General features: G+C 50.3%; 1 protein-coding gene across 3 annotated transcripts in view; it reads left to right on the forward strand.

The window, feature by feature from the left end:
* The window catches only part of MYO18B (myosin XVIIIB), a 233625-nt gene extending 214039 nt beyond the window's left edge, over nt 1–19586 (forward strand). For all 3 annotated transcript variants that reach the window (XM_082416250.1, XM_082416251.1, XM_082416249.1), the window contains 2 exons: nt 15944–17132; nt 19371–19586. In XM_082416250.1, the coding sequence (XP_082272376.1) occupies nt 15944–17120 (1177 nt within the window). In that variant the 3' untranslated portion in view covers nt 17121–17132; nt 19371–19586. The remainder of the gene's footprint in view (nt 1–15943; nt 17133–19370) is intronic.
* Nucleotides 19587–26617: the final 7031 nt, after the last annotated feature.

Raw genomic sequence — 26617 nt, forward strand, 5'->3', positions numbered from 1 at the left:
CGTTTGCTGAATGAATAGCTAACCATGACATCAACACGTGAGCAGAAATACTAACTGTACTTGGTCACAGCTCATCATTGACTGTGACTCAGGGTCAGAAATTTGCTCCATGTCATTCAGCAAGTAAGTGAAAGAGGCAGGATTTGAACCCAGGTTTGAACGCCTCCGAAGCCTGTATTTGTGTTTGCCATACTGCCATTGACTGACTTTTATCCAGGAGGTGGATCACTCACCTGGCAGAGTTTACTGGCAAAGAGCTGGCCCGTTATTAATATTAAAACTGCATAAGGATCCTTATTCAACATTCAACATCCATCCAACAGATATTTATTAAGTGCCTACTGAGTGCCAGATTCCATGGCATTAAGCCCTGAAAATTTTAAGCCCTGTCCTTGGAATACGTTTACAATTTAAAGGTTCTAGAACTTCTGAGTTCGAAGGGACCACCGGATTATTTAGTCCAATTCTCTCATTATATAAATGGGAAAAACTGAGGTCTGCAGAGGGAAATATCTTACCTAAGCTTATAGTAAGGATTAACCCAGAGTTCAGGTGCCTTGACCTCCAGCTTTATAATCTGTAAATCCTTCTCCCTTTTAAGAACTTAGAATATAACTGAGAAGGCTACAGTCCTCTTGGCCACCACCCCAACCTCAGTTCCCTTCCCAAAGGTATCCATCGTCTTCAGTTTGGCGTGTATCCTTCCACATCTTTCTCTGTGTATTTATAAACATACATGTACTTGTAGCAAATACATAACATTTTTGTGGGCTTTTAAAACACATAAATGGTGTGATGTTATTTTATGTATATTATGCTCTACCTGAATTCTTACGAAGTGCTTCTTTCCCTCAACAATATACCGTGGAGATCTCTCCCTATCAGTCCACATAAGTCTATCTCATTCTTTTACATTCCTGCAGAAGATCTTAGAATGATGCCATGGGTTTATTAAACTGCAATCTTCTTGTTTCACTTTTATTTGAGTTCAGGATATTTGCTATTAACCTGTAAGCCTTTAAAAAAAAAAGGCACACATCCTTATGCACGTGGGCAAATGATTCTCTGGGTCAAAGGGAGTTTGCATTTTAAACTTGACTAGATGCTACCAGATCATCCGGGCGTTGTTTGTGCGAGGAGACAGGATAGCATACAAGGCTCCTCTGTGCTCCCGCACCCCCCGTATTCCCTGGCCCATCACAGGCCTCAAGAAATGAGTCCCTTGGGCGTTCCCAAATTTGACTGAGAAAGAAGGTCACTCTAAAAAGAGAAGAGAGAGAGAAAGCAGTCTTCTGCCAAAAAAATAAAAGCATTCTTTGTATTATTTATAAGGGGATATCAACTCAAGAGAAATACACCTAAAGCTTTATGATTTCCAGCCCAGGAATCATGCAGCTGCCGCTGATAAATGCAAGAGCTTTTGGTGACGGAGACGCTAAATGACCTCCGTGGCCCCCGGGGAGGAAGTTCATGAGCTTGGTGGTGGCAGCCACGCTTGGCTCAGGAGTCTCTCTTGACGGCCGGCTGCAGGTGGTGCCAGGGCGTCCAGGGCTGGTATGCTCTCCCCGGCCCTGCAGGGTGCCTGGCCTCTCCCTCCTGCCCTCCAGGCCATTGCCCTGCCGGAAGAGTGCTCCAGGAAAGGCTTCTCTCCTCTCCCCTCTGGGCCTCACAGCACCTTGGGCTTTCCAAGGCAGGTCCAAGCCCCATTTCTGTCTACACCCCCATCCCCACGTCCCACGGAACCCCAGCCTTGGTCACTCACACAGTTCTGCAGGGTCCACGCACTGATGGGCATTAATTGAACCAGCTGTTCAGATGCTGATGTCTTATCACTGGTCCGTTGCTTCTTTTCATTTTACTGGACAGTTACTCCAAATCATCCTGACTTTCCTCCGGCCCTGATTCCTCACTCTAAGGAGACACCCTAAACTCCTGGTTCATTCAAAGAAAAGAACATCATGGTCTGAACTTCTGTGGTGTCTATAAATCCATCTCTCTCTGCCCTCGTCTTCCCTCTGGTCTCAGAAGATAAGATCCAGTCCTGTTCAAGTCGAATCCGTATCCCGCTGCCCCCTCTCCCCTGCAGTGCGCAGCACCCCCTCTCTCTCCTGCGTCCTCAGCTTCTGCCTTTCTGCTTGTCCTTCCTCCACGGGTTATAAGCACCTGCGGGTCCCCCCCGTTCTAACTGTGTCCTCACCCATCACCTTTCCCTTCCCTTTGGAGCCAGGCTTCTTCACAGCAAGGTCCACATGCACCGTCTTCACTCACCTCACGTTTCTGCCTCACTTTCCTCCAGCCCTGAGCCTGCCCCCGCCACTGAACTGAAACTTTTCTCACCGCGTCAGCGGCTCCCAAAGGGACACACCAGGGGACATTCTCCAGTCTTGATCTTTTTCTGGACTTCTCTCCTGCACTGGCCTCTGTCAGACACTTTTCAGAACTCCCTGCCTGCCTGGCCTTGTAGCTGTTTCTGCTCCTTGGCGTTCCCCAGACTTCTCCCCAGCCCCGCCAGTGCTGGGGATCACAGGATGCTGCTCTCACCTGCTGTTTTTCTCTCCACCTGGTCCCAGGCAATCCTCTTGTGATTTTAGCTCCCTCACCGTAAGCGGATGACCCCCAAATCTAGCCCTCCAGCTCTTACGTTCTCCCAGGTTTCAAACGCGTATATCATATGTAACCGCCTACCTTTAGAAGCTCGCCACCTGGATGTCTCCCTGGTGTCTGAACCCAGCGTATCCAAGGGGAGACTCCTCCCTTTCCCCCACCAATGTCATCCGTATCATTTGGTGGTTCTGTCATCCACAAAGCCACCCAAGCTGGCGCCCTCAACTCATCTGAGGCTCTCATCCCTCTTGCTCATCCCCAGTCAGCTGATCCCTAAATCTTGTTTATTCTGCCCCTCCCCGCTTTAAGCAAATGCTTTTTTTGGGGGCTGGGCTGTGCGGCATGTGGGATCTTACTTCCCCAACCTGGGATCGAACCCACGTCCCCTGTAGTGGAAGCATGGAGTCTTAACCTCTGGACCACCAGGGAAGCAGCCAAGCAAATACTCTTGACCCTTTTTACTTCTCTCCATCCTCACTGTCAGCACCTTGAAGTCAGGCTACCATCATTTCTGTTCTAGACTCTGGCAAAGACCTTCCAACCCCACCCTCCTCTAGACCCTCCTCTGAGCTTCAGCCAGGATGATCTCTCTCAAATGAAAATCTGGTTTCTTCGGTAGCTTCCCGTCACCTACAGCAGGAGTCAGCCAACTACCACCCACAGGCAAAATATGGCCCTTGACCTGCTTTTGTAAATAAAGTTTTATTGGATCAACAGCCATGCTCTTGTTTTTTTAAAATTTTACTTATTGTTTATGACTGCCTTTGCATTATGATGGCAAAATCGAGTAGCTGCAACAGAGATCGTATGGCCCCAAAGCCAAAAATATATGCTATCTGTCCTTTATAGAAAACCTTTTGTGACCTCTGCCTTACAGGATAGAACAGGATGGAATTCAAGCACCTTAGTGGGCTTCCCGTGCCCTCTGTGACCTGGCTCTTGTCTGCCTCTCTGGTCTCATTTCCCTGTATCTTTTCTTCATGCTTTGTGCCCCAAACGGTTTATGTTACTCCCTCATACGCTGTGTTGTTTCCCACCCTTGGTCCTGTGTCCATGGTTTTTGCTCTGACTGGACCCCCTTCCCATGTTTCTTCACTTTATGAACTCTTATCTGTGACTCAGTTCAAGTGTCACCTACCTCAGGAGACTTCACCGACTCCCTGGCTGGGTCACATGCCCCTCTGCCGTGGTTCTGCAGACCCCACGATTCCCTCTCCCATAGCACTTTCCATAATACATTAGGATCATCTGTTTGGGTGTCTGTCTCCCTCATTGGCTGTGAACCATTTAAGGACATAAGCTTTCTCTTTTCCTTCTTACCTCAGCACCCACCATGGTGTCTAGCACATAGTAGGTGCTCAATAAACATGCATTGAGCAAATAAATGACCAGTGGATGGAAGTTAGATGGCCTCTCTAATCACTCTGATAGGGTGATTAGAAGGATGACGCTGATATGAAGAGCCAAGTGTGGCTTTGCCAGACGGGGTAACTGTCTTGTATCACAGAGCAAGTTGCTAGCAGCATGGAACGAGGATTTTTGGAATATAGTGGGGGAACCTGATGGTCTGGGGCTCCCTCTGTTGGGGGGAGGGATGGGGAGTGTTCAAGTGTTTGGGATCCCCATTTGGTAGCTTTGGGAAGTCCAAATAAAATTGTATGTATCCTGGTCAGAGACTTTATTTATCCCTCAATTTCAACGACCGATCTGTCACCACATAATTAGAGATGCTGTGATTTGAATTTATTACCAAACATGGCTCTGCACTGTTGCTATTGGACTTGTACCATATTGCAGTGTGAGCGTGGAGATTATTGTATAAATTATTCTCACTCACATAATCATCGTGATTTTAATTACTGTGTAATCTTCGCTAATTACTGTTGTACGTATCATTTGCTTTGGTACTGATTTAACACAACTGCTTTTCATTTGGCTAAAAGACGGCATTACAACTTTTCCTTTTTCAGGGAAAAATTTGCTTTCTGTAAACATTTGCAGCCCCATACTCTTGGCTTGTGGTTCTTAGTTTAAAAGCAAAAGAGGGACTTCCCTGGTGGCACAGGGGATAGGACTCCGTGCTCCCAATGCAGGGGGCCGGGGTTCGATCCCTGGTCAGGGAACTAGATCCTGCATGCATGCTGCAACTGAGAGTTCGAGTGCCCCAACTAAGGCGCCCGAGCCACAACCAAGACCCCGCGCCGCAAACAAGACCCCGCTCAACCATATAAATAAATTTTTTTAGAAAAGCAAAAGATTTAGACACCACCATCCTCCTTTGATCAGCCCCCGTGGATTTTTATGTAGGATAAGGCTGGCTTGAATCAGTAAAAAGGTCTAAACTATAGAGGGTTTTTCGTTTGTTTTTTTGTCTTTTTTTTGGCTGCGCTGGGTCTTTGCTGCTGCGCACGGTCTTTTCTCTAGTCGCGGCGAGCGTGGACTACTCTTTGTTGCGGTGCGCGGGCTTCTCATTGCGGTGGCTTCTCTTGTTGCGGAGCACGGGCTCTAGGTGCGAGGGCTTCAGTAGTTGTGCCACACGGGCTCAGTAGTTGTGGCTCGCGGGCTCTAGAGTGCAGGCTCAGTAGTTGTGGCACACAGGCTTAGTTGCTGGGCGGCATGTGGGATCTTCCCAGACCAGGGCTTGAACCTGTGTCCCCTGCATTGGCAGGCGGATTCTTAACCACTGAGCCACCTGGGAAGCCCTAAGATATTGTCTTTCAAATAAAGTTGTATTACTTTCAAGGAAATGCAATTACTCTACTGCAGAAGTGGGGGCCAAGGATGGGTCATGTGAGACCTGCTTAAATGATTAGATAAGACTCGTTTGTAATTAGTTCATTAATTATGTAAATGTGAATGGATGATACTTGGTGTTAAAAACAGCTTGTTCTCAAAGTAGGTTAAGCATCCGACTGATAATCTTATTTCAATAGCACATTTATTTACTGGTCTCTGCATTCTTAGAACCAGAGCTCAGGATCATTTTAATCCATCCTGAATGTACTTAATGAATGAGCCTCTCATGAAAATGGTTTTATGTCTTCCTAGGACAAAAGGGTTCTTTTCAGTTTTATCAGTATTAAGAAGATTAGTGCGCAAGATGTGGAAGCTGGAAGCATGGAAATTTTCAATGCAAACATACTAACCATGGACCCAAGGCCTGAGCAAGTGAGGAGCAGAAGTCTGGCTCTGTCCGGGGTTTATCTTTGGAGCCAGCATCACTCTTGGACAGGCTTCCGTGGGAAGGAGGGCTGTTTTCTATCCAGAGCTCCAGGTCTTATACGATAGATCTGCAGATCTTTCAGGAATTTTGAGGCTCACCTAAGTTAGATGCAACTTTGCGTAAAACCATTTGGATTAATCACTGATAGTTCAGAACATTCTTGTAGTATCTGTGGTTCTCTAATTGAGCTAAACTTTTGTTAAGTAAACTTATCAAAACATACATACTGGAAGCTGTATCTTTTGAAATTTTCAAAAATTGGTCATACCTTTCTAATAACTACCAAAATCGAAACCAGACCGTTGCTAGCCCCCTAACACCTTCTTGTATCATGTCCAGTCATGACCTCCTCCTTACTCAAAGGTAACCACCATCCTAATTTCTGCTCTGAATTTAGATAAGCCTATTTTTTGAACTCTCCAATGCCTTTAAGTTTAAATTTAGCTTTTCTGTTTTTCCTAAGTAGCAGTTTCCTCTGATACAAGCTAGACTATCAAGCTGGATGCTGAGTGAGACTTTTCTACTCCTTTTGCTCAGTAAACATTTCTTCCTTAATTTCCATGCCCAGGAGGACATGAAGGGTCACTCGTACTTCCCTCCAGTCATACGTGGGTGAACTGCCTTCCCCTCTAGACTATAAGCTTCTTGAATGCGAGGTTTATTCACCTCAGTGTCAGCAGCAGCTGGCGTCATGGCACTCAACAAATGATTCTGAATGGCTAGAAGGAGGAGTGGATGGATGGGTAACTTCCGTTCGCTTAAAGCTGCATTTTTATGATGAACTGGGTGCTGTTATGAATAAGTCAGAGATTTTATGTGGTTATTGCCATTGTACAGTACTCAGCTGAGCTAATGTCTATGCATAGAAAGTGAAAGAAAGCATTGAAAATTTATTTAAAATCTGTTGAGCCCAAGTTGAATCTCTAATCTGATTTGATTACTTTACGTACCCAGTTTGTTCTTTCAGGACATTGTGGAGGTTGTATCAGAGGGCAGGCTCAAGTTTGAGAGCCAATACTTTCCCGTCTCATCAGATTGTGAACCCCGGAGGCTCTCTCCGTCTCTGTTTTTCCAGGGGGACAATGAGGGGTTCAAACCAAATGTGGTTCCAGCTCCCTCTCAATTCTGAAGTTGATAAAATTCTCTAGAAATAAAACCAGGCTTTGGATTGGGTTTCGACATAGGAGGAATCCCCTCTAGGTTGTGTACTGGAAGTTGGTTTTGAATCTCTTGGTTTGAATCTCAGAGAAGTGGGTTTGGCTGACCCGTAAGTGGGGCTGCTGGGGTCTGAATGAAGCAGCTGGATGAGGCAGATGGAGCCTTTTGTCCCCTCTTTCTTCATTCCCACGATCCCTCATCTTTCTATTCCTCCATTCCTTCACTCTTTCCACTCCACGCCCTTCCCTTAAGGGACTCTTCTAGATCCTGGGAATTCATAGAAGAAAAATACAGTCTAGTTCAGAATTAACAGTCTTGTTGGGAGTTATAAACAAGTAAGCAAACAATTATAGGATAGAGGCTGGGGGAGCACAGGGGCTGTAGGAACCAGAGGAGACCCCTAGCCCAGCCTGGGAGGTGGACGAAGGCTTCTGGAGGTGGCTGCAGTGGGGCTGAACATTGAAGGGCGAGTAAAAATGTTTGCTTTTCTTTTTTTTTTTTTTTTATCACTCAGAATCACCTGTAAAGTGTCCTTTCCTTCCCCTTTCCCTCTCTCTCTCCTTCTTTCTTCTTTTTTTTTTTTTTAAACAATGAAGGTGTCTGGGCACCATCAACTCTGCTAGCCTCCACCTTAATTTGACAATGGTTTTTTTTTTTCATATTGACTTGATTTCTATCTTTACCTTCCTCTCTACTTCTGTCTATATCTAAACACATTTTTTTATGCCCAACACGTGAAAGTAAGTTGAAAACATCATGGCAGTTCTCCTTAAGATAGTTTCACATCTTTATCCTGCGAAGAAGGATGTTTCCTAACTATTTGCACCATTATTGCAGCTAAAAAAATGAACAAATCCACTGTATCATCCAAGATACCAACAGTCATATTAACCCAATTGTTCTGAAGTTGTATCACTGTACTTTTTGAAAGAAGAATCCTATTAAGGGCACTCATTGCATCTCGTTGTTTTGTTTCTTTGGGTCTGTCTCTTTTAAAAAAAAGTAAATAGACTATTTTTTTAGAGAAGGTTTAGACTTACAGAAAAATTGAGCTGAAAGAACAGAGCGCCCATATTCCCCCGTCTCTGTCTTCCTACCCTCAATTTCCCCTCTTATTAACATCTTCCATTAGTCCTTATTCTCTTTTAAACTAGAATGGTCCCCTTACCTCCCCGCCCCCATTGAAACTGATTTTTTTGGTAGAGTTTCAGGCATGATTCTGATGGCAACTCTGTTCAAAACCCACTGGTCCTAGTACCTGGTGGCCAGTAAGAATGTGTGGGTGAGACAAGGCAAATTCTGGTGACCCACAGGAGATACGTGGGCAGGTGTCCACTGAGGGCAGTTAATGGGTCATTTTTTTTAAGTGTCAAGGCCTCAGCACCTGCTTAAGATCAGAGAAAACAACACGCAAGGCTTAAGAGTTATCTTGCCTCATAAAAACATTATACTATAAGGAATATAGGGTATTTACAGAGTCTACTTCCTGACTCAAGTCTCTGCACCTTCACGCCAGAAATAACCAGGCAGAGGGCCTCTCTGCTGCTTATTCCACAGCTTTCCTGCTTGCCATCAAGCAGGCCTCCCTGGGCATCACACCCCCGTGGCCTCCTCCTTGCTTCGAGTCTTTCCCTTCAGCCGAGTGGCCTTTCTAAGCCCTAGTGTCTCTGCCTGTGAAATGTAGACATCAGCCCTTGCTGGTCCACAGTTTTGAATAAGCTAATAGCTGGCAGGAGGGCTCTTCTACTTGGGGTGTCTTCCTCAACCCCTCCCACCACCAGATCCTACCCCTCTTCCGAAAGCCTGACTGCACCCTGCCGCCTCCAGAAAGGCTGTGCCCTCAGGCCGCAGCCCCTCGCCTCTCCCTTGCCAGCCTCCTGCCACGTTTTACACTCCACGGTTCACAGTGTACCTGGAGTTGCTCGCACTGCTGACCCTTCTGCATGGGTTGATCCAGTGTCCACACCCACAGTGTGCCCTCCGAAAGGCTGAGGCAGCCCGTCTCCTACTATGAGGAGCTTAGCTGAGCGTTGCATTGATACAGAGTCAGTGAGAGTGAGGTGAGAGCCTCGGCTCTGCTCCTTCCTCTCCATCTGCCCTCTGAGCCTCCATTTCTTCCTCTGTAGAATGGAACAGTCAAAGGCAATAGCAGGCAGCAGAGTAGAGTGGTCAGGACACGTGAATCCCGAAGCTGGATTCCTTAGTTTAAATTCATGTTTCTCCCATTTATTCCATGAACAAATTACTTATCCTTCCTGAGCCTCATTTGTGAAATAGGAAGATTATAAGAGTTGCTGACTTAGAGGACTGTCATGAAAATAAAATTGAATAACGTCTGCAAAGCCTAAAGGCGCAATATACAGTGGCTCTTGTGATGCAGAATTCACCTGCACACTCTAGGGACTTAATAAATGTCTCGTGTTTCCTACCGCATCAGGCACAGTTTTGGGCACCATGTCAGCTTCTATTACAGACCATCAACTGCTGTGTTGGACTCGGTTCCAGTACCTTCAGGCCATCTTCAAAGGACATCTGGTTTCCCATTCAGGCCTCGATGTTAAAGAACATCGATACATTTTAAATTTCCTCTTTAATTTCAGGGTGTCGATGAAGAATTGAGGGGGGGTGATAGCATGTCTTTTGGGATGATTCATGGCGTCATTAAATCTGCATCGAGTTTCCTGTAGTTACTGTTGGCTCAGGCTCTGCTCAGACTCAGACCTGGGAATTCTGGTTTTTATTGTGTGACCGTGACTAATGCCAGTGAAGCCAGTGTCTCCCTGACTTGGGCCTCTCTATGTTTTACTCATTGTGTCTCAGTGGATTTTGAGCAATGTATGTGTGTAGACATGAGTTCAAGTGGTTGAGGTTTCCTCTTAGCTTTCTACCTGGGGGGTGTGTGATGTTGTGGAAGGACAAAGCAATGGCTTCAGATCTGGCCAGCCAGGGTTCAGATCCAGGCCCTGCCACTGAGCAGTGTGAGCCTCGAGCAGATGGCTTCTCACTGGTGAGCCTCAGTTTCCTCATCTGCAAGATGGGGTGATCATCCACATCCTGATGAGATGATATATACAAAGTACATGCATTTTTTTCTTCACCCAGTATTCATGGAATGTCTACTGCTATGGCAGGCACTAGAGAGAAAACGATGGAGCCGCATTCACAGGATGGCCTGTCAGGGGAGGGGGTGTGGCCCAACTTGGAGACACGTGTGTCAGCAGCTGGCTTGCTCTGAGGCTGAACAGACCACTTGGGTATCCTCACCCCTTTTCTGTGCTGCTCAGAGCAGGCTCGGACATAGGAATTGTTTATTCTTGAACATCTGCCCTCAATCCTCAATCTAATCTAACCTAATGGGAGGGGCCATTAATTGAAAAACAATCATTAAGATTTTAAACATATATTTATTAGTAGTAATGTTTTGAAATGAATAAGTAATATATATGCAAGTTCAGTTGCGCCAGAATCCACCTGGCATGAAGAGCTGGGGGCAGGTGGAGGTGTACATGGGCTACGCTCATGGGTACTGACTGTCCCGATGACGTACGTTGTCTCTGTGAGGTTGGGAGTTACTGTTCCCACTGTCACAGCGAGGCTTCACAAGGTACCTGGCTAGGAAGACACAGAGCTAGGATTTGAACCCAGGCCTGTCTGCTTCCTGAAGCCCGGATTCTTAGCCTTGCAGGTTAGAAAGAGTAAAAATTCCAGCATTTCTGCATGATCATATCCTGATTTATCTAATAAGCCTTCATACATGTTGAGCCACCAATACTTAGAGAAAAAGAAATAAAAGGAATCCAAATTGGAAAAGAAGTAAAACTGTCACTGTTTGCAGATGACACGATACTACACATAGAAAATCCTAAAGACGCTACCAGAAAACTACTAGAGCTCATCAATGAATTCAGTAAAGTTGCAGGATATAAAATTAATACACAGAAATCTCTTGCATTCCTATACACTAACAATGAAAGATCAGAAAGAGAAGTTAAGGAAACAATCCCATTTACCATCGCCTCAAGAAGAATAAAATACCTAGGAATAAACCTACCTAAGGAGACAAAAGACCTCTACTCTGAAAACTATAAGATGCTGATGAAAGAAATGGAGGACAACACGAACAGATGGAAAGATATATCATGTTCTTGGATTGGAAGAGTCAATATTGTCAAAAAGACTGTACTACCCAAGGCAATCTACAGATTCAGTGCAATCCCTATTAAACTACCAATGGCATTTGTCACAGAACTAGAGCAAAAAATTTTTTAATTTATATGGAAACACAAAAGACCCCAAATAGCCAAAGCAATCTAGAGAAAGAAAGACGGAACTGGAGGAATCAGACTCCCTGACTTCAGACTATACCACAAAGCTACAGTATTCGTATATATTCTTTTGTTCATCAATTCACTTAATGGATATTTATCAGATGCCTTCTATGCACCAGAGGACTCAAGGTCCACTCATTCATCCAACACATATTTAGTGAGCACCTACTATGTGCTAGGGCTCTGGCACTCATTCACTCAACAGATGTTTACTGAATGCCTACTGTGTGCCCAGACACTGTTCTAGGCACAGGAGTAGAGCAGTGAATGCAACAGACAAAAACTCTTGCCCTCCTGGAGCTCTTTCTTATCTCCGCAACATTGCAGGGTTGACCTGGTTTCCCCCCATTGTACAGCTGAAGAAACTGAGGCCTAGAGAAGTTAGGTGACTATCCCAAGGCAAGTGAGTGGCTAGTGAGTGGCAGAATGAGACTAGACTCCAGGGGACAGATGTTACCTGGTAAGGTGACATCGGAGACACTGTTAACCCTGTATCACATCACAGAGTGTGGAGGAAGTTTCCAGAGAAGGGTGCTGCTGGCTGTGGGGTTGGAACCCCACCTCTGCTACTCCCAACTGTGTGTGCCACCCCGCCTCACTGTGCCCGGAGCTCACAACTCCTACCGCCCAGGGTGGCCGTCGAGGTTATAAACGGACGTGGCAGTCAGCTCCGTGCAGGCAGGTGGCCCACCCGCTTGTTCTCCCCTGTATCCATGGCAGCAGCACGGCGCCCAGCGCACAGTAGGTGCTCAACCAGGGGTAACTGTTTCGGGCCCAGCCTGGAGCCTGTGTGGCTGGATGCCCAGGAATGCTGCTGGCTGCTTATCAGGCAGGTATGCTAGAAGCCTCTTCCTGTTGGGAGAGACTGAAGGGCAGGTGCAGAAGTTCCCAAGATGTTTCTGGAGTCCCTTCTCAGAGAATCACAGTGCCCCCGCCTAGGTCGTGTCTGCACCCGTCTCCCAGCGACTCGGAGCACCTCTTGTGCATCACGTCTCTCCCTGGCTGAGGCAGGCACAGCAACGTCTTGATTAGCCACCATCCGTCCGTCACGCGATGCCAACGGAAGGGAGTTCCACCTGAGCTGAGCCGTCCCGTGAGGACAGCTGGGAAAAAAATGAGTCTTCCCAGGCCCCTGGAGGAAGACGGGGGAATGTGCTTGAAGTGTCCAGAGCCAGGGCAGAAACGGAGAGGATCACCGTGACCCAGACAGCAGAGCTAGAACCCACACCCTGAAGCTTGCAAGAGGGCGTCTGCATTCAGATTCAGTGCTGCGGTCTCCACACAGAAAGGAGTGGATGCAGCAACCTTCCCCCTTGGAGTGGCGGAGCAGACAGGAAATAGAATAAGATGCTGCAGAGGCGTGGGTGGATTTCTGAGTGGTAAACCCAGGAGGCAGCGCTCAGCCGAGACGAGGCTTCTTTCTCTCCTTCTCCCCCACCCCATCCCCATCTCCCCTCCCTCCCTCCTCACTCTGCCCCCACTCCCAGTCCTCTCTGCCCTCCCCCGCTGAGTCTACACTGCTTGGACTGTGTTCTGGTTTCAAGCCCACCAGCTGAGGCTCTGAAGGCACCAACCAGACCACTCCAGAAGGAGGGACCCTGCCCACTCCACCCCACGACATCAACACGGGGGCCCCCAGCAGGGCTCCGTGATCAGTAGCTGGCGGCAGCCAGGTGGGCCCTGAGCGGCTGTGCCTTCTGGAAGATGCTGCTCCTGGTGGGCCTTGGGGAAGGCGGGCACATCTCCGCTGGTCTGGCGGAGCCGAGGTCCCCCGTGGCTCCAGCCCAGCGAGCCTGTGTCCTCTGCGCCTGGACAGCAGCACACATGGGCTGCAACCTCCAGACCCCGCTCCTGGGCTGCTGATGGTTTCGTGTGCCCCCGGCCTGTCCCACCTTGTGGTCAGAGATGAGGAAGGCCGGTCCTCAGCTGCCAGCCCACACCCCATCTGCGGCCCTCCCCTCTGTCCCCCTGGCCTTGCCCTCAGCCTCCCTCTTCCTTCTCCACCTCCATCGCCACCGGTCTCTTCCTCTCCATCCCCCCATCCGTTCTCACTTCACCTTCTCTCTTGTTGGTCCTGCTTCTACTTCTCCCCACTTCTCTTCTCCTACCACTCTTCCTCCTCCCCCTCCACCCTCTCCTCCTGTAGCTTCTCTTCCCTCCCTGTCTTGGCTTCTGCAGCCAGAGGGGAGCTGGGACGAGTGGGATGGCAGAGTCCCAGGAGGCCCGGCAACAGGAGGCCTGGGTGCTGCCACCCCCACGTGACAGATGATGGAGGAGACTGAGCGCCCAAGACACATTCATCACGTCCGCCTCCTTTCAGGGCCAAGACAGGACGGAAATGACTTCTGTCAGCTCTGCAGCAGCCCAGTGCCCCTGGCAGCTCCAAGCTGTTTATTAAAAAAAAAAAGATGAAGAAAAGAAAGAAAGGCATGTGAATGCCATCTTGCCATGTGTTAGGGGAGCGATTCTAAAGTGATGATGTTGACAAACACCCCTTCAGGTCATCACACAGGAGCTCTCCAGCTCCCTTCCCGGCCTGCGTCCAGCTGTGACGGAGATGGAAGGTGACAGGCAAGAAATAGGAAGGGAGCAGCTACTCTGGGCAAATTGCGAGGCTTTTGTTTGAGCACGTGGGGGCCAGCCTTTGCCGGGAGTGATGGGACGCAGGGTCACCTGCCCGTTCATCCTCCTGCCCGCTCCTCTTGGGACTTCACGTGAGGCTTCCGTGGAGTCCAGTGGTGGGTTAGGCTCCAGAGACCCAGAGGTTGTTAGTAGTAATCGTAATGAGCCCTAACAACTAATTATTGATGATTAATAGCCATTCACTATCGATTATTATTAATCATAACTGTTAACCATTATTTGAGGAGCTAGGTGCCCGGCACGGGGCCCAGGGCTTTTCTTCTCTCCCCTTGATCTCCCTGTGAGATCAGGATGGTGGGGGAGGGGGAAGGAGTGCATCCAACGAAGGGAACTGCAAATGCAAACCCCGGAAGCAGGAAGAGCGTGGCCTGTCCCAGGAGACCCGTGTGGCTGCAGCAGAGTGAGCCAGGGGCTAACTCACAAGACAGGAGGTTGGGGAGGGGGTCGGGAGCCTGAGCCCCCTGGAAGACTAAGGATAGTGAGGACAGTGCGTGATGGAGGCGGCGCATCTACACGCCTACCTTGGCATCCATCTCCTGGTCTCCTCACCGCCCCCAGACTGTGACATTGACCCTCTTCACCTAGCTGACCTAGGGCATGAGGAGGGACAGATGAGCGCAGCCAGTCCTGTGCCTGTCACTCATGGGACCTCTTCACGGAGCACCATCGCCGTGGTCCTGGGTCAGGGGAGGTAGCGTCAGAAGAGAGAGGCTTATGGGATGGTAGGAGCTCAGGAAGGCAGTGCCTAGGTCCCTACCCAGGTCCCTGAAAAAGATCCCAATCCCCTACCCTATCTGTACTCTCCACTCCTGACATCACCTCCAGGGGCCATGGGCTTGGCTTCTTCTGAGACTGAAAAGCCCTTTGGGTCACTGTGGTCAGCTCTTTTCCATCTCAACTATCCTACCTGGTCAGGGGATGGAAATGGTGATAATCAGACTGTGGTGAGCAGGACACCTTCCTCAGTCTTGTGCCAGAATTCCAACCTTTATGCGTAGGAGGCTGGCTCTTGTAATCATTCCTGTCGTGACAGAGCAGCAAGCAGGGGCTAACGGCTGGGAACCTGCATCACCGTTGCTCCCACCTTCTTCAGGCTGAGCCCTGGCCCTGGCTGCCACGCCCAAACTCTGACATTTGGCGCCCCTTCTTGCTTTTTTATAAATTACAGCTTTGCTGGTGTGTGGGAAGGAGGTCGTTTGTCTTAGAGGGAGGACAAATAGATTTTATTTTTTAAAGGGACAGTGGATGGACTCCAGTCTCTCTCCTTTAAGCCCTGCTTTTCGTTTTACAGTCTATAATTTTGCCCCACTGCGAGATTCCCACTTTTCAGAGGCAGAGTGGTTTTGGCTCAGCTGCTGCAAAATGCCTCTGCCTGGCAGTCCCAGAATAGAAAGCGTCTGTCCTCTTGTGTGTAGTCTTGGTTTCAGGTTGATTTGATGTAAATGTTTCCCTTTTGAAGGACCGTATTTTGTTTGTTTGTTTGTTTTTAATCCCACCGCCATCCCATGAAACAATCAGGGGTGTCATGGAGCATCTCATTCAGACGCATATTTGGGTCACTGGCTCTAGCAAGCTCTGCTTGGTGGGGCTGTCCTCCGGGCTTGGCCCTAAATAAATAAATAACCTCCCGTAGGTGCCCCTGAGTCTTCAAGAAGCAAATTACCTATTTCACAGCAGGCTGTGTGGTGATAGGTCCTATCATGTCAGAGACGATGCCTCGTAAATCTGAGTCATCCGTCAGAGGTGCAGTTTTAATCTACTCAAACGTACTTCGGTTTAATTATAGACAGAAATTGCATTTCAGAAAGCGACGAGAAATCATTTACACGGCTTGACTGCACATTAAATCACACGGTTCGTTGGAGGGTGCAGGTGGGGTCAGCATTTCCAAAGAAAAATAGTATTAGTGCCCGCGCTCTGGGGCTCAGTCGCGCCGACTGTAGAGACGGCACGATGTCTGCTGACGGAGGGTTTCTTCTTGGCGCAGGATCCAGGAGGAGGCCGGCGACGGGGCCCGGGACGCCCACGGCAGGACCTCGGGGGACAAGGTCGCGTCCCCGCTCTCCCTCCGCCGAGGAAAGTACAGCCACTTCGGGGACGGCGAAGAGTGTGGCGTCCAGAGAAAGCCCCCGGAGAGGTCGGGCACGCCGTCCTCCTCCCCGAGTGGAGACGCGTCCCCGCGGCCCAGGGACAAGCTGCCCAGCCCGTCGGCCGCCCTGTCGGAGTTCGTGGAAGGGCTGCGGAGGAAGAGAGCGCAGAGGGGCCGGGGGTCGCCGCTGGGCCTGGAGGACTGGCCCACTCTCCCCATCTACCAGACCACCGGGGCGTCCACGCTGCGGAGGGCCAGGACCAGCAGCGACGAGGGCGCTCTGGCTCTGAGGGCCGGGGCCGAGTCTCCCCTGGACGCGTCGGCGGGGCTCCTGCGGTCCACCAGCCTGAAGTGCATCTCCTCGAAGAGCGTGGGGGGCCCCAGCCCGCCGCCCGAGAAGCTGAAGACCCGCTTCAGTTCCTGCGAGTCCCTCCTGGAATCGGGGCCCGGCTCGCGGAGGACCCCGAGCTCCCCGACGGCGCTGAGGCGCTCGTTCTTGTCGCCCACGCTGCGCCCGCGGAGGCGCTGTCTGGAGTCCTCGCTGGAAGATGCGGGCTGTCCGGACCTCGGGAAGGAGCCGCTCGTCTTCCAGAACCGCCAGTTTGCACACCTGACGGGGGACCCCCTGGGCAGCGACGCATTCAGCTGGAAGGTCCCGAGCCTCAACTACGAACGCAAGACCCAAGTGGGTTTCGATGACTTCCTCCCGGCCATCCGGAAGCCGGAGATGCCTACGTCCTTGGCCCGAGCGGCCAGAGATGGGCAAGACGGCTCACAGCGTTCAGGCGTCCACTTTGAGACGGAAGTGGCCGACAGGGGCTTTCTCTCAGGGATCACCGCCGTTTTGAAAAAGAGCCCGGAGCCCAAGGAGGACCCCGCTCACCTCTCCGACTCATCCTCCTCCTCCAGCTCCATCGTGTCCTTCAAAAGCGCCGACAGCATCAAGAGTCGGCCGAGAATCCCACGGCTGGAGGGTGACGGTGGTGAGAGAACATCCCCCGAGATCGAAGAGCCGGGGGCGGGGAGGAAAGCGGAGGATGTTGAGAGCATCATGAAGAAATACCTACAGAAGTAGGAGCCAGCTCAGGTAACAGCGCCCGGCTGCCCTGTCCTCCTGGGGGGATGAAACGAGGTGGTCCACCCAGGGCTGGCAGCCTGGAGGCAACCGGCTGCTGCTACTGCTTTTAGGTTTTCACTGAAATAACGTGTTGCTATTTATGCAAATAATGTGTTGCTGGTAAATGCAAAACTTATCAGAAGCCCTCACTAGGTGCCACCGGTTTCTCTGCTCTTGAAAATACAGACCCATCAGAAAGCGTGAGGGTCCTGTGGGGGGCGGGGGGGAGGGTGCTGAAGGAGGTGCTGGGCTTTTAAAGTTTTCCCACCCTTGTCCTGTTCTCTTTCCAGCGCTCCTTTCACCTGGTGCTGGGGGAGCCGTGGAGGCATCTGTCCACACAGTGACGGGAGAGCCCGGGTGGATAGGGGGAGGGTCAGGCTAGCGTAGACGAGGCCTCGATGTTAGTGAAGTCCAACTCTTGCATTAAATGTGTAAAGAGAAACTGGGGCCCTAGAAGGGGGAGGAGGGGACAAGTACAAAGGTCACAGAGTGACACTGTGGGAGCAGCAGTGCTTCCCTCTGCCTTCTCCTCCCCGTCCCGATCCTGGCACTTCTCTGCAATAAAGGTAGGAAGAGACATTCGTTGCTAATAACAGCTCCAGTTTATTGAATGTGTTTATCAGGCAGTCATTTGGTGCCCACGGTTACCCCAAGAGGTGGTGAGTATGATTTATTCCCATTCTACAGATTGACAAACTGAGAATCATATAGGTTAAGGCACTTGTACAGAATCACCCAGGCAGAACTGGGATTCGAAACTCCAGAGTCCCCACACTTTTGTTGGTGATACTTTTTCTTAGGTACGTATTCCAGGCCTCTTTGTGAGTAAACTCGGAGCCACACTGATGGAGCTGGGTCTTTAAAGGGGTTGCCTCTACGGAGGGCAAACTGAGGCAGAGCTTAGAATCGTACATCTAAAGGGGGGGATGGAGCTCACAGACTCCAGCCTCACTCTTGGACAAGTGAGGAAGACCTCAAGATCAAGGTCACCCAGTGAGTCTGCCACCAACCCAGCCACGCTGACTCCCAGTCCAGTGCTCTTTGCCCTGAGGCCAGGCTGGCCCCTGACTGCCCCTCATAGGGCATGTTTCAGACTCCAGGGCCCTGAGTGTTCCGCTTCACAGCTCCCGACTGAAATGCAAAGCCCCATGAGGCAGGCCAGGAAGCAGCGGAGGGGGAGTTAGAGCCTCCCTCCGGGTTCAGACGAGATGCAAACCCACAGCCCAGTGGTGGGCCCCCCCAACCCCGGCGTCCGTAAATCTCCGTGTCACTGAAGCTCAGAACTCGCAGCGGCTCAAGGCTCAGGTGGTCAAGTGGTCGCGCTCAGCCCACACCTGGCTCAGCCACCAGCCCTCCTTCCAGAGGCCTCCTGGGCCCAAACAAGCCGCACGTCCTGTCACTTTGAGAGTCACCCTCAGCCCATCAAAAAGCCATTGCCCCTTCCACGGAGATGGGCTTGGACTGTATCAGAGCAAATTAAATTGACTTAACATGGCCTTCTCTCTGCTCTCAATTACTGAGGAGAGATCTGATATTCATTTACATTATTATGCTCTCGGGGACACAGAACGCAGTTTCAAAGGCCAAGTAAAGGGCACACGTCCCGAACGGGAACAGTGCTTAGCAGACGTCGTCACAGAACATCTTGTCTCTGCCATTTTTTTTTAAAGCTCAGCTCCCCTTCCCCCCTCCCAGCAACACTCGCTGTGATAACGGAGCGCCTGCCTAAAAATCTCCACCTTTGACTTGCATGCTGGAGTCTTGAGCTCGACAATACAGCTCCATTGCCCACGATACAAATGTGTTATGGGATTCGGAACCACTCAAGCCCCCAGGGCTCAGTTCTTACCTGTAACTGCCGAGCTATGCAACCTTGCTGAGCGTCTGTGTTCTCAGCTGGAAAATGGGGGTAATAATGCCAACTACCCAAAGTAGCATTGTGAGTGGCGTGTGAATCAGAGACCCCAGCCCAGAGCACTGCCCCAGCGGCCACAGTGCATGTCAGGTACCTGCACTTGGAAATGGTGGCCCTTCAGGATGTCTCTCAGGCTCCCTCCACTCGTTTCCCTTCTGCCCCCCTCCTATCTCATTCCGCTCAGCACGTCGCTGCAGTAACGCCACCTGGGAATATGGGCTCCAGGGGCTTCCACCCACCAAAACACACTCCCCAGGCCCCATTTCTCAGCTCTGACCTGCGTTTGTTTCCAGCCTCCTGCGACACACTGCCCTCCTTGAAGACTTCCCGACTCCACGACTTTCCGGAGAGAGAGACAAAGACCAGCCAGGCCTCCCCGGGGGCCTCGAGTCCACAGCCAGTGTGGCCGCCCTCAAGAGGCCAGGGGGGCCCAGCAGAGGCACATCCCATGGGGCGTGGGGCTCCCAGCATGCTAGGTCTGTACCAAATAAAGTGTTGGCTTCTTGGCATCTGGGCTTTCTATTCTATGATCATGTTACCTAGGACTCTGGAGGACTGATGGGGTGCACCTTGGGGTAGGAGGATTCCGAGGAAGGGAACCAATGCAAACTGTTTGTAGTTTCGGGTGCACAATGCTATTTCTTTCCCTACGTGTCTACATGCAATGGCCTTGCTCTCTTCACTTGGCTAAGTTCTGCTCAAATGTCACCTCCTCCAGGAAGTCTTCCCTGATACATCAAGCTGAAATAAATGCTCTTTCTCTATTCTCCCTTAAATCCCATGCTTCTTTCATATTTCCCTTGTCTATTTACATATCTACATTGTGTGTAGATGTGCAGGCATTCAAGAAATTTTGATGAATGAGTGACTGAACAAGCAAATGAACCATGGAACAAGTCAGTGGCTCATACACCCTGAATACCTGGGACACACTGACATATATGCATCTCTACAAATGTCCTCCCACAGCAACATTCAAGAACTTGTGACCCTCTGTTCCCACAGTCCCCTGTACACCTCACATACACAGCCTACCATGCACACACAACTATGCATGTGTACCTAAAACTACACTCACAAAGGCACACTTACAGCCTGGACACCTACTTTATCAAACATCCTTGAAGTGTCAGTAATCCTAAAACTATAGGCTAATGTTTATTGATCACATACTGTGTACTGACCACCATTTTAGGCATTTTACACAGTGCATCTCACTCCAACTTTATAAAGTCCCAAGAGATAAATCTACTTATTTTTTCCTATTTACAAAGGCAGAACTAGCTTATGCCCACATTCAGGTAGCCAATGCTGCTTCTCCTTAAGTTCCCACTGGCACAGACTCCACGTCCTACCCCACATGTGCCTCTATTCCTAGGGCCCCTCTGGTACAGCCAGTCACAGCTGCCATCAGGAAGGAAAGTCCTGTTGGGATCACCGGTGTGTTAATTTGCTAGGGCTGCTGTAACAAAGCACCACAAACTGCATGGTCTAAACAACAGAAACTTAATATCTTGAAGTTTTAGAGGCTAGAATTCCAAAATCAAGATGTTGGCAGGGTTGGTTTCTTTGGAGTATCTTAAGGGACTCTCTCTTGGCTTATGTGTGTCCGTCTTCCTCCTGTGCATGTCTGTCTCTGTGTCCAAATTTCCTCTTTTTATGAGGACACAGTCATAGTCACAGTCAATCAACCCTAACCTCAACTTGATTGCCTGTGCATAGACCTTATCCCCAAATAAGGTCACACTCTGAGCTCCTGGGGGTTCGGGTATCTTGGGAGGGGGTGGGGGACACAATTCAAGCCATAACAACTTACCAGTTGGCACTCACCCCAAGAAGGGGAGATCTCAGCTCTGACCATCCTCGCCAGAGGTTGTGGGTAGAACTGGGAAGAGGAGGAGAGATGGGGCAGGAAGGAAATTCACCGGATGCCCTCCCTGGAAGACCTCACCATCTGCCCGTCTCTCTGGTGGAGAGAGTCAGTGGAAGAGTGGACTGTGTTTTCTCAGATGCAGGAGCGTTCTCCCGCTTGGTGAGTCTGTAGACAAATACATCATATATTTATATGTATTTAAGGAACATCCCCCACCAGCCTGCCATGCACAGGAGTGGCCCCAGCTCACCGGAGAGAGCTGGGGCATGTGGAGGGGACATCCGAGATCTCTGCAGGGAATCAGAGGTCCTGGCAAGGAAGAGGGTGCTGTTCAAAAGCTTGCTGACGTTTGGGTGTGGGGTAAGGATGGGAGCAGACACAGCCCTGTGTCTTCCTCCGGTGGAACCCATGGAGCCTTGGAAAAACCACTTCCCTCACTGGGCCTCAGTTTCCTCATCTCAACGGTGGGAATACTAGTTATTAGAATCTAATGGGATTTGGGCATGGGAGAGTGTAGCAGGCTATACTAGTTTGCTAGAGCTGCTATAACAAAATACCACAGGCTGGGGGCGGGAGTGGTGCGTAAACAACCGGAATTTATTTTCTCGCAGTTCTGGAGGCTGGCATCCAAGACCAAGGTGTTGGCAGGTCTGGCTTCTGAGGCCTTACTCCTTGGCTTGCAGACGGCCGCCTCCTTGCTGTGTCCTCACGTTGTCATTCCTCTGTGCCCATGCATCCCTGGTGTCTCTCTTTGTGTTCAGGTTTCCTCGTCTTATAAAGGAACCCAGTCAGAGTGGATTAGGGCCCAGCCCAGGGGCCTCACTTGAACTTAGTCACATCTCTAAAGGCCCATCTCCAAATGCAGTCACCTTCTGAGGTTATGGGTGTTAGGACTTCAACATATGAATTTTGTAGGGGTCATAATTCAGCCCATAGCACATGCTATGCCAGAGAAGGTGACCAGTTAGTTTATTAATAATGATCATTATTATTAATGTAGTGATCAGATAAATATGTCCCAAACTCCCAGCTTGGTCCCCAAACAAAAGCAATAGTGGAAATCAGGAATAGAGATTCTCACTGCCTTCCTGGCATTGGAGTTTTGCAGACATTTTTAGGGCCTGGAACCTGTGTGTTTCCATGTGCTTCTCCTCCTGTGCCAGCAGAATTACTTATCCAGCCAATATTTGTTGAGCACCTGCTAGGCACCAGGCACTGTTCCCCACACGGGGAATCCATGGAGAGCAGGTGGAACCCCCCCCGCCCCTGCTTTTCTGGAGGCAACATCCTCGCCGGGGAGACAGACAATGAGCAAGAAAATAAATATGTTGTCAGAGAGTGAGAAGTGGTATAAAGGAAAATAAAGATGAAATTATCTTGTAAGTTTCCTGTTAAAATTTTTCTGGACGTTTATTTTACAGAGTACCTTTTGGTAAAGAAAGGAAACCATCATTTTTCTTCAGTCGTGTGAGTGATGCATTCAAAAAAATTAAACCCAGATAACAACAGCAAAGCTTTCCTCATCGTGCATCAGGAAACAGAAATCCTGAAGATGCTGTTAGAAATCAATTCAACATTCTAGAAGATAACCACTGTCCCCCTGCCTCTCGAATCCCCCAACCCAACACAGCCTGATGCAGGAGATTCTGACCCAGCTGGGTCCTCCTCCCTGCAAGCTCACTCCAGAAATTCTAGCATGGATCCTGGTGTCCCATCAAGCTCAGCCCAGGACCCAGTGCAGTAAGCACCGTGCAAGCCTTCACCTCTTCGACTTCTGCTACCCAGGGTAACTAAATGGCTCATGCCCTGGGTTCTGCCTTTCCATCCGTGCATGACCTCGGTTAGTTCACGTCTTTCTGGGCCCTCTTTATTCATGTGTGCAATGAGTCTAGAACTGGTACCAGCCTCCCAGCATCCCGTGAAAAATCAAATGCTCAGGAAGCACTTAGCACAGTGCCTGGCACGTAGCCCGCGGTCCACAGTGGCACCATTGATCTTTGGGCTCAGAAACGCTTTTCCCTGGTGCCCAACTCAGAGGCTCCATCTGCACGGCTGTGCCCTGTGTGGTTTCCCTGACATCATAACCAAAGTCATTTCAAAGGTGAGGGTGTTGCAGGTCTCACATCCAGGTGGGTTGAGTGGCCGCCCCAAACGTTTCCTCTTGTTTCCGGCCCCGGGGCCGTTTTTAGCGGCATGCCCTGGCCTTGAAACGAGCCTGGACTCTCAGGACTAGAAGAAAGCCTCAAGGTAATTTTACAAGTGAGGAAATGGAGGCTCAGAGAGGGAAAAGATCTGTCCCAAGACAAAGGTAGGTCTGAGTTCAGAACTCAATTAACGTTTTCTCATTTAATCAATATTTATTAATCTTTCTACCACCCCATGTCCAGGGCACTGAAGATAAAGCTGAGACTAGGATGGCCAGAGGGCCTACCTTTGTGAAGCTTGTTGTTTACTGCAGGAGACAGGTAATAAACTGGGAGATGTATCCATCGGCTGGGCCCGCTCACCTGATGGCCCTTCAGTAGCCTACCTGCTCCAGGTCATCCTCCCATGTCCGTCCCATCCCAGCCCTGCCCAGAGCCCTCCCCAAGCCAAGAGAGACCCAGCCCTGTCCCAAGCCCCCTGGCTGTCTGCACCGTTCAGGGCTGAGGAACTGAGGTTTTGCATCCTTTCCCAATCCCAAGGATTGTTAAGTGGGAAGAACAGGTGAGGGAAGACTGTGGCAGCTGGGGGACGTGGGTGCTGGAGGGTGCTGGATGTAGTCTCGGCAGCTCTAGATGTGATGAATGGCCTGGCCGAGCTCCCGCTGTTGTCTTCCAAGAGTGATGGGCAGCCTCGGCGGGGTTCCCACCCCCAGAACCGATTGCTTATTTACCTGTCAGCAACCTTCAGGGCTCAGGGACAGAGGCTAGGCAGCAGGCCTGGTGATGAAGTGAGGCAGTGACCTTGTCACCCTTTGTTAAGAACCATTGCCACTCCCACTCCTTGTATGTCTGCAAGGAGCCAGCCACTGTGCTGGGCGGTACTCAAACATCACTGCTAAGAAGCAGTGTTGGGGGTCTCAGCCCTATCAATCACGCTGTGTGTTCTACACCTGCAAGAAAACACTTTAAATGACTCGAAACGCTGCTTTGTAAGTAGCTGCACGAAGGCTCGGTAGCTCTGGGCAAAATCCTGCTCACGCACATGCCTTCAGCGTGCAGAGCTCAGGGCAGGGGCTTATTTAAGCCTCTCCATCCCCCACCCCCCATCATCTCAAGTTTGTGGTCTTCCCGCTCAGGCTGGCGCAGGGGGGAGGGGGAGACACAGCTGCATTTGCCCAAAGCCCTTGCCCTGGCCCTGCCCCCAGCTGATCCTGGGGAGTAGTCTCTGGCCCAAGGTGGAGGGAGGCTGGGGGACGCTGTCCTTTAAGGCACAGTGGCCTCGCCCTCTGTCAGCTGAGTCCAGTGACTGCAGCTGACTCTGAACAATTCAGTAAACAGCAGTTCTTCATCGCTCAGCATGTGGGGTGAGGGAAACAAACAAGGGGTCAGGCAGAAGGTGGAAATGAGAGGAGAGGGTAGGGGATCCCCCACCCCAAATCAGGTGTTGAGGCTCAGAGAGGACGTGAGTTGTGACAAGGGGAGCTGGGATTTGAACCCAGAGCTCTGACTCCAAACCCAGGCATCCTTGATGATAATACCATGGGCCAAGCTTGGCAGTGTAGATAGTGCTTTTCTACAAGGTCAACTGGTAGAACAGGTCTATGGATCATATGGCTTCACCTTCGCCATCTCCCTCTGGCAGAACTAAGCCGGCCCTGCCTGCTCTACCTGGGAGGTAATGGGGCCCAGACTCTTGGAACAGGCTTGGATTTATTCCCATCTTTGCCATTTTTTAAACTGTGACCTCGAGCAGTTTACTAAACTCCTTTGGTTGGCAGAGGAGACACTAATTTTTAAAGCTTGTCTGGCTCACAGAAGCATGAGGACAAGGGCTAGTACACCCATTTTACAGATGGGGAAACTGAGGCTTTGCAAAACCAAGTGACTGACCAAGTTAGCAGTGAAGGAGCTGGGATTGGAGTTCAGAGTTCCTAACTCCTGGTTCAGGTTCGGTGGCCTCCTGCCAGTCTCGTGGCCTGGTTGTCTAGCTGGTTTGGGGAAAGGCTAAAAGGGGGTTCCAGCTCTGTCACAGGCAGAGAGACACTGAGCAAGGACCCCGCCCTAGCAGTCGTTCACCTCTGCTGCCAGCTCCGATCTCAAGCAACCTCCCTCAAAGGTGGGGTGGAATGGGGGGCTGGCTCCATGGGTGCCCGGCCTCTCTCCTGTCTTTGAAGGAACCCAATTTCATGCCTAATGGGTTGAGTGACATACCTAATTGCCATGGCCCAAGAAGCCATCAGATAGATTTAAATCTGTCTTCTCCTGAAAAGAGAGAGGTAACTGAATTTATTCTTGCTGCTGATCGCTCAATGGGTATCTCAGTCAGAGCTGGGTGGGTGCCATGGCTTATGGTCCCTGGACTGTTACCCACTATACCTGTGTGTGGGAATCTCTAAGGTGAGTTTGGAAGGCAGGGACAAGCAGGGAGGGGCAGGCAGGGATGTTCTCTGTAGCTGAGGAGCAGACACTGCTGGAAGGGCCTTGCTGGTGCCAGTGCATTGGACTGGCACATTATTTTTCATGTGCAGAAACAGGACCAGAGAGGGAGCATCTATTGCCCAAAGTCACACAGCAAATTGGGAGCAGACCTGAACCTAGTGTTTTTCCCTTCACTTCTTGCTGCCTCTTGGAGCTGGAGAGAAATGATTCGAGGCTAATTCAGCCTTTGGGTTGACTGTGGATAACCCAGAGTGTACTAGAGAATCCTGATGGCATCTTCACATTCTTGCTTTCTCTGCAGCCCCGAGGGGTCCACATTCTTCTCACTGTGTGTCAGGACTGCTGGAGGCATGGCAGGTGAGCTCTGTAGCCTCTCGATGCCTCAGTTTCACAGCGACAGAGGCAGGATAGCAGTGATTGTATTGGATCCATCTCCCGAGCTTTCTCTGGTTCTCTTGGCCCCATCAATCTCCTGGACCCTCAGCTGCTGTCTGAATTGCAGCTACTATTACAGCAACATACATGCAGGTCAGAGAGCCAAACGCCAGGCTCTGTGGCTCCTCCTAGCACTCCAGAAGGGTATCACCCTGGAGAGCACTTTCACCAGTGAGTGGGGGTGTGAAGGACTGGAGGACACGCTCCCTCTCCACCCCTCCCTCTGTTGGACCACGCCGGGCAGTTTTCCTGTGCACTCTAACAGAGACAGACCATGGAGCCCAGCAACCACCGTGGCCAGAACGTGTGACTGACCTTGTAGCTTATCTTTCCTGCCTTCCCTTCCCTCTCCTTCAGTCTCACTGCCATGAGATTGTACCTTCCAGTAACATAACAAATGTCTAAACCTTGCCCCAGGTTTATTTCCTCGGGAGCCTGGGCTAAGACTAAAACTAGGGCAAAGGTTGGTTGTGAGAATTAAACAGATGGATGCATGAAAAAGCACTTGGAACCTCTCCTGCACTTTACAATCACTTGTGGACTTGAGCTGCCATCATGATAGACATGCTGTTCATATCAGTCTTGAGTGATACGGTCCCCAAGTGCTTTGCCTGCCCCTGTCCTGGCCACTGCCCCAACCCCACCCGGT

The sequence above is a fragment of the Balaenoptera physalus genome, assembly GCF_965194825.1.
Source record: "Balaenoptera physalus genome assembly, chromosome: 12".
Classification (NCBI taxonomy): Eukaryota; Metazoa; Chordata; class Mammalia; order Artiodactyla; family Balaenopteridae; genus Balaenoptera; species Balaenoptera physalus.